The 14,286-nt window shown below is 44.2% G+C and overlaps 1 protein-coding gene across 1 annotated transcript; it reads left to right on the forward strand.

Moving 5' to 3' along the window:
• Nucleotides 1–9,383: 9,383 nt before the first annotated feature.
• Nucleotides 9,384–13,982, forward strand: LOC121063532 (gap junction beta-6 protein-like). The gene is made up of 2 exons (XM_040544039.1): nt 9,384–9,501; nt 11,385–13,982. The coding sequence occupies exon 2, from the start codon at nt 11,407–11,409 to the stop codon at nt 12,082–12,084; it is 678 nt and encodes a 225-aa protein (XP_040399973.1). The 5' UTR covers nt 9,384–9,501; nt 11,385–11,406; the 3' UTR covers nt 12,085–13,982.
• The last annotated feature ends 304 nt before the right edge of the window (nt 13,983–14,286 follow it).

Here is a 14,286-nt window from a genome sequence, read left to right on the forward strand (position 1 = left end):
GATGCCACCACTTCCCTGGGCAGCCCATTCCAATGCTTGACCACCCTCTCCGTGAGGAAATTCTTTCTAATATCCAATCTAAACGTCCCCTGGTACAACCTGAGACTGTTTCCTTGCATCCTGTCACTTGTGACCTGAGAAGAGAGACTGACACCCTTTTACTCCAACCTCCTTTCAGGTAGTTGTAGAGAGTCAGCCTAAGTCTCTTTTGGACTGAGCAAAACTGGAAGACATACTCCTGAAGCACAGCCGATGTGCTCTGGCTGCCAGGGGGATCAGTCCATGGGGGCTGGCCCAAAGCAAACCCCATAGACATGTATGCAGTGTGATCCTCTGCACCAGCCCTTCCTACAGAGAGCACTTGCTGGGCTGCAATAGTTACGAATGTCTGTAGCCATCACCTGTGTCTGCAAGTGTCCTATTGCAGTATTGTGTAATGCAGTATAATGTAATCTACTGAAATGTAGTGCAATGTACACGTAGCCAAAAGCTATTCTATAAATGAGATAGGTGTGAAAAAGGAGAAGATCCTTGGTTTGGGATTCTGTTCCCGGGACGGTTTATGCGTTTAGCATGAAATCATCAGCACCAGCAGCTGCTCTTAGGAGAAAGCAAGGTGCTAAGCCTTTGGTGGGAAGAGGTGTGGAAGTGTCTTTCATGCCAGAGGAGGTCTTCTCCCAGCTCTGTCATATCACAATTCAAACGAGCTAAAGGAAAAAGAAAAACCTATGTGGTTGTTTTTATTGATCTTGCTGTGATTTTCATATCAGCAGGCAGTACAACTATACTAGTAGGTAGTACTGGAAGTGTGCTGAGTGCCATAGAAAAGAAAGAGAGATGCAAATCCAATTAAGTAGGCAAACCAGAGCTACGCATAGCTAAAAGGGCAAGAACAGTCTTGTTTTATGCCAACATTTCATGCCCCTGGAGCTATAGGCATGCGTGTGTATTTTGCTGATTTATAGGCAAAATTCCTGTTCCCAGCATATACAATAAGCTTCACTACAATGCAACGTGTCTTGACACAAGGAAGAATGTACTCACCTGTGATTGTGGGTTGCAGTTTGGAAATAAAATGTTTCTACAGCAATCCCTGGTGGGAACGGGAAACTGCACATACTAATCCCGCCTCAAATTTCCTTGTAGCTTCACGGAAATGTTGTCTGTCGGACAATTTCCAGTAGATTCTATCTCCTTTGAAATTATAGAAACTACTGCGATTGATTTATGAGCACCCTTACACTGACACTCTACACATAACAATTAAACACCTAGCAATAACACTTCTTAATCAGCTTAGTCCTGATTCATTTCACATTTTTTTTCCATGAGCTGAGCATGCAAGGAGCTGCTGTAAAGTTGGTGGCTGGGGGCTGAGACAAGAGGAGCTCTGGCAAGAAAGCTCCAGCTCACACAAGGCTGCAGTCGTTCAATGCATGTGATTTTGGCATTTCCCCTTCAGGGTTCCCAAAATCCAGCCTCTCTTTCAAAATTATTTATGTGGTCAGATACCAAAGGAATACACTTGGTTTTTTCGTAGTCAATTTATTCTGCCACCATTTACTCGTAATAAAGTAAGGTTGTACGGGAACATTTAGGCATTGTGAAAGAATTTTGAGTGAGTAGTAACCTGTCAGAAACGTATTTCTTAATAAAAGAAATGATCTACTGACCCATAAAAATACCCCAGCAAGTCATCAAGTACCTGCTTAGCTGGAGCCTTCAAGTGCTCAGAGTACCTGGGTAAAGCAAACATTGCAAAAGACAGTAGTTTTCTTGGACATCCACCTTTCCCTGCCCTTTATGCTGTATTTGAATGAAGTGAAGGGCAGAGGCAGAAACATTCCTGGCCCAAGGAGTTTATTATTTCCTTTTCTTGGGGTATTGGTTGGAAGTGATACGTCCTGTGTCCGTCTGGCTATTTTGTAAGCCTGAATGCATACATTGCTCAGGAACAATCTCGGTGGCACGTCTGAAGAGATGCTGTGCGGCTCTTTGGCACTGCTTGGCATGATGGCTCTGCTTCTTCTGTGTCTCCAAGATCCCTGCCCACAGATCTCTGCAATGGGCTCTGCTGGGACTTCTGCAATCAACAGAACAGACCTTGGTGCCTGCAACATTGACCTTCCCTGGGGCTCCATCGTCCCCAGGGGAGGGAGGCTCCCTCCTTATATGAATTTAGCAGTAATTATTGCTCCATTCCTTAATGATCTGGTCCCTTCGGCTTGGTCCAAGTCCAGCTGTTTTAGTCTAAGAGTAGGGAACCTCCTGAGCTTTTTCCCCCAGCTCTGTGCAGCTCCAACACACCTGCATTTGCACAGAAATCCTGGAGAGACCTTCCAGGGAAGATCCTAGCAGTTTGCAGCTTATCTTTTTGAATACAATTCTTTCCCCAAAGAGGTTGGAAGTCCCTTTCCACAGCCTGAGCCAGGCCCAGGGAACAGCCGTTCTTCTCCTTGGGTGTATTCTGCACACTGGGGACTCCCTGGTCCTCAGCAAAAGGAAATGCAGAACCAAGGCAAGTTCTTAGTTTTTGCACCCTGTGGCAGCTGCTGACCAAAAGAATGGGGAGAGTGACAGGGCTGAGAAGGCACTGTCTTTCAGGCAAGGAAATGGGACCCTTAGGAAAGCCAGAACTGGCAAGTGCTATTGTGAAGTGCATAAAGATGTCAGGGAGAGCCTGAAACAGCAGCCAGACAGTTCATGCTACAGAGAAGGGGTCCAGGGACTTCTTCACCAGCAGCCCTTGTACCCCAAGGATACTGCCATCCTCAGTCTTCTCCACCTCTTGTTGCCCAAAGCCAAGGAAGAGCCAACATCCTTACTCCTTTTCAACCTGTTACAGACAAGGACTATAAAAATTATATGAATACAAAGCAACAACCACTTCACACTTCCCGAGGCTGTTCACAATGATTTAAACTGCCATTAATTACTGACTCGTTCTATGAACAGCTCATGCAGTCTGGCTATTATCTTCTATTGTAGACCAAATTTATCAGAGTGTGAGTCTTAAATCATATGCATTGGTCGTTATCAACCAGTCCCTCAAATACTGAAAGTCCACCTGTTTATACTTAACATTCATTTATCACCTCCAGAAATGCAGCAAAGGAATGGAGCACAAACAAAAATATGGGCACAGAAAGGGTCACACTCACTGGCCTCAGGACATTTTAGTCAACTGCAGAAGAATTATGTCATTAAAACATATATATATGTGGTTTTTGTTTGTTTGTTTTGTTTTGTTTGTTCATTTGTTTTTTACTTGTGTTACCTAAGTATCTAATACTTCCTCTGGATTTATTCTTGTGTTTGCTTATCAGCTTTTACATATCAAGTGCACTATCTGCGACTCGTGTTACCAGTCTGGGGTTTGTATATGCCATAGAACCCAGAGGAGTCCTTCCAAGCAGCAATACCATGCCATAGTCCTGCCCCACCTGCCCCAGGAGAAGCAGACCCTGCCTCCCTCTGACAAAGAGAGCTGCCCTCAGCTCAGCAGTATTTTCATGTACTTTGCTGTTGGGTTTTGTGTCTGGTTGTTCCAGGTCAGCACAATCATTCCGGCAAGCTGCCTTCACTCCCCACTCTGCTGGTATGAGGTAGCGTACAGATCATCGCTGCTATCTTTTCAAGTCTGTGGAACATCAATGAGGACACGCTGTTTGAACCCTTCCTGAATGCTGTCTGGTGTCCAGCGTAGACATTGATGAACCACAGCGTTCGCTCAAAACAGCCTACTCCCAAAGAGGAGGGGCAGATCTGGGCAGACACTACCACCTCACCTACTTTGTGTTCTTTAAGGTGCTCATGGCTTGTACTTCCCCAGTGCTGCCTCTGTTACTTCATGTGGTAGGCTTCCAATTACCTTCTCAGCACATGTATAATCTGGGAATATACCCTTTTTTTCATCATATACTCAATGGCCTTTGGTCAAACAGCTCTTCCTGAAGCCTACTGCTTCAGTTTCCTTTATTACTTCCTGTACAAACCCGAGTCTCACAGTCTTGCATAATTTCAGTTGACTTTCCAGCTCCAAATTGTTGCCCATTGACTAACAGCAGTCAAGCTTCAGCATGCAGCTGCCTGCTTGGTTTTGTCATCACAGGCACCCTCCTGGTGTTGTTTCTGCATAGGAGGATCAGTGCCAGCTTTGCACATAGCTTTGCATGCTTCGGTGCCCAAATGCTCTGCAGGCACTGAAGATTTTCCCCCACCAGCATCAGTATGTGACCCTGTCACGCTATGCTCTCCTTGAATCTGCTCCACTGAGTACAGATGGCCACCAAAAGTCAGCAGGTTTTAAGCATTCTCCAAATTACGCACACAACCACCTTGCAGAGTGCTAAATTATTTTCACGCCTCAGTGGCGATGGAGACCTTCTTGAATAAAGAAAGAACTTTTGGCCTTGAGCTGTGAAGGAGCCATCTGATGGGATGAGTGACAAGTAGCAGAAATACAAGTGAAAAAAAGTCTAAAATCAGGGAATGCAGAGAAAATGGGGAATCAAAATACAAATAGTATGTGTCTGAGAAGCTGACCTGTCCTTATTTCATTTCCTATGCCCATAGGCATCTCCTGTGGCTTCATGTGTCCCATTGCTCCAGGGAGAAGCACTGGACTTGGAGATGACACCCAAAGGGTCCTGAGGTTGCAGCTGACCCTGAGAGCCACGTAAATACATGTGATCTCAGACCACAGTTGTCACTCAGCATAGATCTGCGGGTGGCACATTTTGGTGTGTAGCTTCTGCCTGGAAACCTCTTTGTAAAAGTCACTTCTTTTCTTCTTTTTTTTTTTTTCCTTTTTTTTTCCTTTTTTTCTTTTTTTTCCTTTTTTTTTTTTTTTTTAAGAGCCCGAGATTTTATCTGTATCCCTTTAGTTCCTCATGACTCTTCCTTCCCAAACCCAGTTCAATTCCTTTGTCCCCGAATAGGTGAGCAAGAGGAAGTGTTTCCCACCATATATTTGTGCTCAATAAATGACTGGGTTAATATGATGCATACATAGGTGCAACCAAGTTGTTACTGAATCATGCTGTCCTTGTTTTTAATCTGATTCAGGACTTGCACTTGAGACCTCAGCAAATTACGTGATTAGTCACGTAGTCAGTGATTTGAATATTGACAAAAGGAACCAGAAAAGGCACTTTTCTCAGATTGAATTGAAACAATGCAAAACGTGAATCCAGCCCACTTTCCATGGTGGAATCATCCATCGTTTTTGGATGCTGCCTGCGCACTCCCCACCCTTTCGCTTGAGCTCCTGTCACTGAGTCCACTGATTTACAGCAGAAGTTTTATTTTGAAAGCTCTCCTCCCACGTCCCCCCCTTCCCTCTGTGGGGATGTACAGAATCAGCCCTTCTCCCACCGCTGGCATCCAGCCTTTCCTTCAGAGGCACTGCCCACCCTCTGTCCTTTACAGCTTTCATTGTGCTCCATCAACCCTGCCCTTAGCAATTTCTCTCCTCAGTCTTCAGTGCTTGCCACCGATTTCTCTCACTGGCTTCTTCCTATTCTTATCTCTGAATAAGTAAATTAATGTGGGCTTCTTCTAAGCTCTGTGTGCTCCAAGAGATATGGAAGAACAAAAGGTCCTCAGATAAGCATCAAAGATTAAAGTGTTCTTGGCAAACCTGATAAAACTCTAATAGCCTAAACTCTAATAGTTCATTTGCAGGTATGTAATGTGCATAACAAAGGACAGGAATTAGCCAAAAGTTAGGTCTGCCACTAGTTCTGGCCTGTACCCTGCACCCGCTCTCCCCTGAGGGGAGATTATTTTTTAGGGACAGAGGAACGCACAGCCCCAGAAGCAAAGAACATCACGATCATCTCTCATGAACCTTCCTCTGCTTGAGTCTGTGGCACATTTCATGACAGAGCTGGGGGTGAAACAGGACCCCTCTGTGGAAAGGGACCATCCCACCTCTCTGACAAGAGACCTGCAACCCTCTCCCAAAACATTTTTTGAGCAATAGATGGGAAATACAGGTTCTACCCACCATCTCTGTTTTACCAGTGAAGGCATTTGAGCTTTTGTGCACAAGCAGGGCCAGCTGCTCGTGTGAGATGTGGCCAGGGGAAGGTGGGCCTGTGGACACCCCACGAGCTATGAGGTCTGGCCATGGGAAGGTGTCCTCCAGAGCCGCAAGGCTTGGGTGAAGAACGTGGGATGGTGAGGCAGCCATACAAACCCATCTGAATTAAGGAAAAAAGGCAAACAGACACTACAAAACTGAATCCTTCTGGATGCCAGAAGGGGGTGAAACAAGGGCACAGGCTGCTACTGACACTTTAAAAGTGTCACTTTAAAGTGTCACGCTGTTGTTTTGTTTTGTTTTACAGCTGAATTAAACTGGTTTTAATTCTCTGTTATTCTACACGTCCAGTAGAAAAGAAGGTGCCCAAGCTGCTTCATGTAATAATTTCGTAGAGTAATTTTAAGGAATGGTGTGGTAAAGATGGATCTAGCTCGTGGAGGAAAGCTAGGTGCTGCATCCCTCTCCAGGAACCTCCTGAATTTCTTGAGCTGGGCAGTGAGTGAGCATAAGGAAGGGTTGATGTCTACTGCACTGGCTTCTTGTTTCAGTGGTCTTTGTGGTGCATTTTAGGAACTCAGTGCCATATAGTAGACTTGGAGGGCAGGGCTTTACAGACTGCAGCTCCTATGACTGGGTATTTGTTTTAGCCTGACTTCGTCAACAACACTTCAGGCACTGTTGCATAAAATGCAAAGGCTCATTTGTGTAAATGCTGGGATGGCAATTTACATGAACATGAAAATAATGTTTGGATGCGTGTTTCAGACACTAATGTGTGTGCAAAGATATCGAAGTAGACCAAACAGACAGCTCAAAGGCTATCAAACTGTGGTGGTTTTGGTCTTAGCATGACTAAAATGAGTGTTTGAAGAATTAATATGGAGACAAACCGGTTACACACGCTGAGTTGAACTGGGAAGGTGCTTTTATTGCTGATGTTGGTGAAAAATGTCAGGTGTAACAGATTTAGCCCAGCCTTGAAGAAATGAAAACTATTTCCGAAATACAATCTGACTCTATAGCTATATTTCCAGTTGGTCAAAAATAATTCCGAGTGACAAGTACCAAGGAAGGTGCTAGGTGTTGAAAGAGCCTTGCTTTAATCAGGAGTGATGAATAAAGAGGTTGCTACACATCTGACTTAGGAAAAATCAAAATGTTGTGAATAGCACATTAAAAAACAGATGCTTCATCGTAATCAAAACTAAACCTGTACATAAGGGATAGCAGAAGATCTTTTCCATAGTGGATAATTATCTTATCCATAGCAGATAATAAAATGGCAAACAAAACTTGGTGTCAGCTCGTGTAAACTAATACACAGGGAGGAAAATCAATCTGAAGTATACCTGTTCAAGTATATGTATGCACCCCAGGAGGTACCAGTTCTAGCTGCCAGAATTCTTAGGAAAGAAACTTGGAGTGACTATGGAAAAGTCAACTCATTGCTCTGAGATGCCTGAAAAGTAGAAACAAGTAAATAAGGATTACTAGAAAATGTTGGAGGATGCAACAGAAAACATTGCTCTGTACATATCAACTGTGCATACTGCAGGTACTTGGACCATCCTCATAAAAAGGCACAAAAATTTGTGATGATGATGATAAAACTATATAGCAGCTCCTACATGACAAGGATGTAACAAATCAGGCTTACCAGTGCAAAATAAAAAGGATGGAGAGAGGATATGACACAAATTTCTGCGTTCATGAATGCACAGAGGAGTTGAACAGGGAAAAATAACTGGCTATTACTCCTAGCAGTGAGGAATAAAGAGTGTCCCATGAAATTATATAAAAATAGGTCTTAAATAAATGAAATGATTTTTTTTTTCACAATATAGTTAAGCCTTTCAGATAATTACTCCATGATTTTGTGGTTTTTGAGATATATATGGGATAAATTCAAAATATTTTTATAATTCAGATGCAGGCAACATCAAAACATTAGACAAAGCAATGCCAGGAAGTCAATCAAAGGCTATTATAAATATACATCCAGACAGAGCTTCTGGAGGTGCCCATGGGCTGTGAAATGAAGAGACGGAGACACAACCTTTGGAAATAGCTAAGACAGATTATTGGAAGATGATGCCAAGAATTCTGCTATCTGGAAACAAGCTAATAACTGTTTCTGCATTGAGAAAATTACAACAGTATTTTCCAATTTTTATGAAATGCTTTTATTTCTGCATTATCTTACAACCCACAAGAATCAGTGTACTGCACAAATATGCACGCTTTGTAACATTCACCACCGGCAGTGCTACCAGAATAAACCATCCCTACAGCTGAACCTTTAAAGATGCCAGAGTTGGTAGCACTTGGCTCTTGCACCTCCTGCCAACCAGCCGGGCATTCAGCGGGGTGCGGGCATCTCTGAACTCGTGCTTGGACAGAATTCTGGCCAACTTTCCCTTCTCCTTCCTAAATAAAGTGTTAGGTACTTCCTCCTGCATAAAAGCAAGCAAACAAAAATGAAAGAAAATAAAGGTAACACTCAGCTTTACCATCGTTTTTGTTTGGCTGTGAGTGAATGCCACCATAGATAGTAGCAGTGAGCAACATGAGAAGAGGATTTCTTTCAAGCAGTACAGTTACTGCCATCAGACTTTTCAAACTTTGATATTATTTTATAAAACAAAGTTGATTCTTTCAGACATTTGTTCTTCTTTCTCTTCCTCTTCTTCTTCTTCAAGATCTTACATATATGACTTTATTTTCTAAACCTCCCAGTGCAGAAGCAGTCACTTAGCCATTTTGCAGACACACACATACACGCAAGTGCTAGTTTTCTGTAATTGTTATCTATACCAATTACCAGATCAAACTTAAACTACATTTGAATCACTGCTGATGAAAGCGTTCCTACTTCCAGACACGCCTCATAAACCCCAGCTCCGTGCTTAGTACAATACGCGGGACAGATAACACGACAAAAAAAAATAAACACAACCATTTCCAGCGGCGCTTTAATGTACTCGGAGAAGTTTTTATTATCTCACAAGCGATGGGCACGGCACTTCACCATCTTCCAGCCTTTTCACACACCCGCTGCAGCACAGCGTTCTTTTCCGGCAAGATTTTTGGTCACGGCGCTTTAAAAAGAAAAACAAAAACCTTTCACTGGGCTGTGAACGATGGTGTTTACAACACTGCGAAGGGGCAGCAGGGGGGGGTTAGAAGACTGCAAAGGGGCTGGTGCCTCGGGATGGAGGGGAGGGGGGGGGGGGCGGCCTGGCCTAGCCCCGGCTTGGCTCAGGCCCAGCCCCGGCCCAGTCCCGGCCCCGAGCCCCGGCCCGGCCCCGGCGGGCGGAGGCGGGCTTGGGGCGGGTTAAAAGCGGCGGCAGGTGAGCGGGGAGGGACCTCAGAGCCGCGGGGCGGCGAGCCGGGCACCGGCCGCTCCGCTGCTACAGCCGGACCCGCAGCCGTGCCGAGCTGAGCCGTGCCAGGTGAGGCTCCGCAGCGGCTCTTGCCCGCCGGTGGGGTCGGGGTTAGGGGGTGCCTGACGGGGACGGGACGCTTTGGGAAGGGGCAGCTGAGCTGTCTTGTAGCTGTCCTGGAGTAGTATTGTTATTATCGTTTTTTCCCCAAATTTTGCAGCTCTGGTTCAGAACTGCAGTGTGAGCTGGCTCTTGGAGCCAGGGTTGTTCATCCCGATGGGGTGTGCACTCAGATAACCTTCCTTCAGTCCCGATTAGCCCCTCTTAAAAGATTTCACTGATATATATGTATATATCTCTTATGTATCTATTTTAATGACTATACAAAAAGAGGAAATCTTAACCAAAAGATGCAGGTATCTGATCACGGCCATGGGTTCCGGTCAACATAAAAAGCTGCGTAAAACATTGTCAGTCTCGGCAGTGTGAGATCATGAACAGTGGGAGGAATTGCAGGCACCTTCTCAAGGCTTTCTTATTTTCTTACCCAATTTAACCTTTCTTCATGACAGTAAATGTGACCTGCTCCTTGTGCCTCGAGGCCTGTCTGTACAAGCTAGGCCGTCGTACCAAGGGTGTGTGTTGGGGCATGCCGGGCCCTCGGTCATACCATAATGGCAGCGGCGTGAAAAAGTTGTATTTATTTATTTTTCTTTCTCCTGTTATATGAGAGTTAGAGGATTTGAAGACTTTACCAGTGTGGTGTTGCAAGGTACCGTGCTCTCCCTAAAGCATGTGCACTGCTCCAGGGGGAGAAGGGGCTCTGTGGCTCCTGTGCAAGGCCAGTGCTGCTCTGCACAGCAGCTCGAGCCCTAACCTCGCTGGACCAGCTATGTGAGCTCCCAGCTAAGGATCTTGTGTGTTGTCCAGTTTAGGGAGAGTTTCCAAATGGCTGCTGACCAGTGAAAGATGAGACTGAATTCTGACTTCTGCAAAACTTAAGCTTTTTTTTTTTTTTTCCCACAAGGTAAAGAGTATAGATTTTCTTCAAGAGTATGAGGAAGGGAGGAAAGCTGAAATAGAGCTTCTGACGTTCAATCTCCTGTTTATTTTACTGGGGTGTGATAGCATCTAGAAAATCAACATAAACTCTTTAGCTAAGGGCTTTGTCTCTCAATTCTTTGGCTCTGCTCGTCTCCTTTTCTGATGAGATAGCGATGAATGTGGAAGGGCAGGCTCTGCAGTGCCTTCCTGTGCCTGCTGGTTAGTGCATCTATGCATGCAGCCCCAACAGAGCCAGCTTGAGGTTTCTCAGCAGCATTGGCATAATCAAACACAGTACTTACAGTGATGAAGGCCCTGCCAAGCAAAGGATGTGTCTGAGCTGCAGCAGACAGCCTTGGGGGCCTGCTGGAGGTGTCTGGGAGGAGTGAGGGCTTCTGCTGGAGATAGTCAAGTAGTACTTAACCTGGGAAGCAAAGCAAGCACAGCCCAGCCTTCTAGGGCTGTGGCATTGGCAAAGAAATCCTATAAAATCATTTATGTTGTCCAGATGTGGCATTAACTTATGCGATGATATCATTTTCTATTGCTTTGGGAAATGCATTGAGAGGCAAAGCACAGAGTGAACCACAGAGAGAAATATCTCAGGAAAGGGAAGTAAAGGCACAGAGGATGCAGGGAGGAAATATATTTGAAGGTGTAACTTATTTCCTACCCAAAGCCTTGTTAAGAAATATATCAAGGTATGCTTGTTCCATTGTAAATATATGGAAGGAGAGAATCTAATAGGCTGTTTGAATCCATGAACATACAGATGGTATTAATGAAAGTGACTTGCATTTCACTATGATTCTCAAGTGAGTGCTAGGAAGTCCTCTTGTTGATAGAAGATCTGGAAACTATTCTTTGCCCCTTGAAAAGTAACTATTTGGTGTTTTGTCATCTTACAGGTAAAAGGACACAGAAGAGAAAATGGATTGGGGATCTCTGCAGGCCATTTTGGGAGGTGTAAACAAACACTCCACCAGCATTGGGAAGATATGGCTCACAGTCCTATTCATCTTCCGTATCATGATCCTGGTTGTGGCTGCAGAGAGAGTCTGGGGAGATGAACAACAAGATTTTGTCTGCAATACGCTTCAACCTGGGTGTAGAAATGTTTGCTATGATCACTTTTTCCCCATCTCTCACATCAGACTCTGGGCCCTGCAGCTGATCTTTGTCTCCACACCTGCGCTGCTGGTGGCCATGCACGTAGCTTACACCAGGCATGAGAAGAAACGGCGGTTCAGAAACGGTGAGAAAATTGATATAGAAGAGCTGAAAAACGAAAAGATTCACATTCGAGGTCCCCTGTGGTGGACATACACCAGCAGCATCTTCTTCAGGATCATCTTTGAAGCAGTCTTCATGTACGTGTTCTACTACATGTACGATGGGTACCAGATGCCTCGCCTGGTGAAGTGTGATGCATGGCCCTGCCCTAACGTAGTGGACTGCTTTGTGTCTCGGCCCACCGAGAAAACCACATTTACTATTTTCATGCTTGCTGTGTCTGGGATCTGCATGACGTTGAATCTAGCTGAGTTGTGTTACCTAGTGGCAAAAATTTGCATGAAACAATCCAGGAAAACAGCAGCTTTAAAATAATCTCTCAGTTCCAGGATTTCCTAGCTCCCCATTTCCCTCAAATTTTCTTAGGTGTCAGAAAACAATCGGCAATATTTTCACACTCAAAGAAAAGGATAAAAATAAAAGGGTATATTTTTATAATGATAGCCTGCTTGGGAAGCTGATAATGAGGCAAGTTTCAAGATTATGGGCTAATTCATCCACAAGTAGAGAGAAAAGTCTTTTGGCAGCAGCTCTTCCAAGTATGCCTCCTGCTGTGATGGTCACTCTTCAAAAAGAGGGAGTGGAAAAGCCCAGAGAAGGCTCTAGTGTCCACAAGAGAGCAGGGAATCAAACACAATGTCTGCTTCAGAGGCAGGCCAAAAACAAAGGGTTTTGGTCAAAAGTGGGATGAAGGGTTTTTTGGGAGGAACTTCCAGCTCCTGGAGAAGACAGACATGACCATTATAGAATGCGTCCTGTTCTCTCTAAGCATTCTGGAGAGACATGAACTCCTTAGCAAATGCTATCAGCTTTGCTGGGGACCAGCAATTTATTTTTTTTATTTTTTAATTTATGTTCTTTCCTGCACTGTGGAGCCACTCCTATGGGGCTGGGGGTGGCCAGTCTCAACTGCTTGTAGTCAGTGCTCCTCCCTCCACTCACAGGGGCTGCAGCAGTGGGAGGAATGAAGTTTGTTTTTCCTTCTATTGGTCAGGTGAAAGAAAAGGGCTGTTGCCTCCCTGACATTTTGTGGAGAATCATAGTATAGTAGATTTTATTTGATAAGACTGTATCACCTGACTGGGCCTCCTTCAGCTGTGTACCTTTAATGTTTTTTTTCAGTAAAGATCAAGAAAAATTGCCTCATTGTTTCATTCTGTTTGTTTTCCAGAAGTGCTTCAACACTTACAGCTTGATGTGCAGTAGATTGCACCTATTGGTGCTCCTTCCATCAGTCTTTTTTTTTTTTTATTACTCATCCATCCTGTATAGTTTTTCTTCATGAAACCTTCTCCCACTCTGAGGTACCTTTCAAGTAAGTGCATCAAACCACTCCCAATCTCTGACATTCCACCTTGTGAGACTGAAACACCCTTCCTCTTGTTACTATACGTTCAGCAAGAATTACAGACAATTTGCAGAGCTGAAATAGCAAAGTGTCCCAATCAGAAATGAGGAGGATCTTGGGAATTTGATGTTTTTCTTAAAGTTCACATTGCTGAGCTGTGAATTGTAGCATACTAACTTGATCTATGTGAGTCAGTTTCATTTCTCCAGAATAGTCTCGAAACATGTTCTGCTTTTATGCCTGTCCTAGGCAGCTATGCCAGCACATACAGCAATGCTGTGTACCTCCAAGTGCCTGCCCATTGAACTAACTTCTAGAAAGCTGCCTGTTTCTCCTTAGCTTTAAGAACTAGCTTTCCTCCCAAAAGAATGAGCGTTATCTTAGGTTCTCTTTTTTGCATCCATCTCCTCAAATACTTTTAAGTTTATCACTGTTGGATAAACAAAGCTGCCTTAATTAAGACTCGTGACCCCTCACTGTGCACTGGAAGCAGAGCACAAGCAGGCTCCCAATGCTTGTGTGCTGTATCCAGCGTTGCAGCTTGACTGCAGATGAAAATCTTTCCTCTAACAGAGGAGTGGGGAAAAAAAAATAGGAACAGCATCCTTGGAAGCATGAACAAAACGATGGAAAGTCAATAGTGAGGAACTGGAAACCTGGTCTCTGAAAACATCCTTAATTCAACTCTAAAGAACAAAGTTTGGCACATATCAGGTTTGTGCTTGGTAAAGTTCCTGCATTGTTCCGTGTGTGAGTACAAAGAACAAACTATCTACATTCCCGGTGCTCTAGTATTACATTTCTTTTGTAACAACAAGATTTTTATTTTCTGCCGAAAGCATAATTAAAGCACTTTTGTGGTGTCTGTTTTCTGTATTACTTATATGTGCCATGTATTGCCTAACATGTCTGATGAAAATCTGTTTACTGCAATAGAAAATGTATGCGCCAATAATACATTTAATAGCCAAGAGCTACTGTAAGCATTTAGCCTTCTGCCACAGGTTGTTTTCAACCACTTACACTGCCTTTGCTACCAGCTACATGCTACATCCTGCAGACTTCATGAGCCCATAGTGGAAGGCCACATGTGTGATCAGTGCTAGAAATCAAGTATGTGGTGTAAATCATTCCTGTACTAGCAGAGCTGCAGCTGGAAAAGGCTCATA

This window comes from Cygnus olor, chromosome 1 (genome assembly GCF_009769625.2).
Source record: "Cygnus olor isolate bCygOlo1 chromosome 1, bCygOlo1.pri.v2, whole genome shotgun sequence".
Taxonomy (NCBI): Eukaryota; Metazoa; Chordata; class Aves; order Anseriformes; family Anatidae; genus Cygnus; species Cygnus olor.

Bases quoted from the DNA above. Each gene is read 5' to 3' on its own strand.
- LOC121063532 (XM_040544039.1), top strand. From the start codon at position 11,407: ATGGATTGGGGATCTCTGCAGGCCATTTTGGGAGGTGTAAACAAACAC.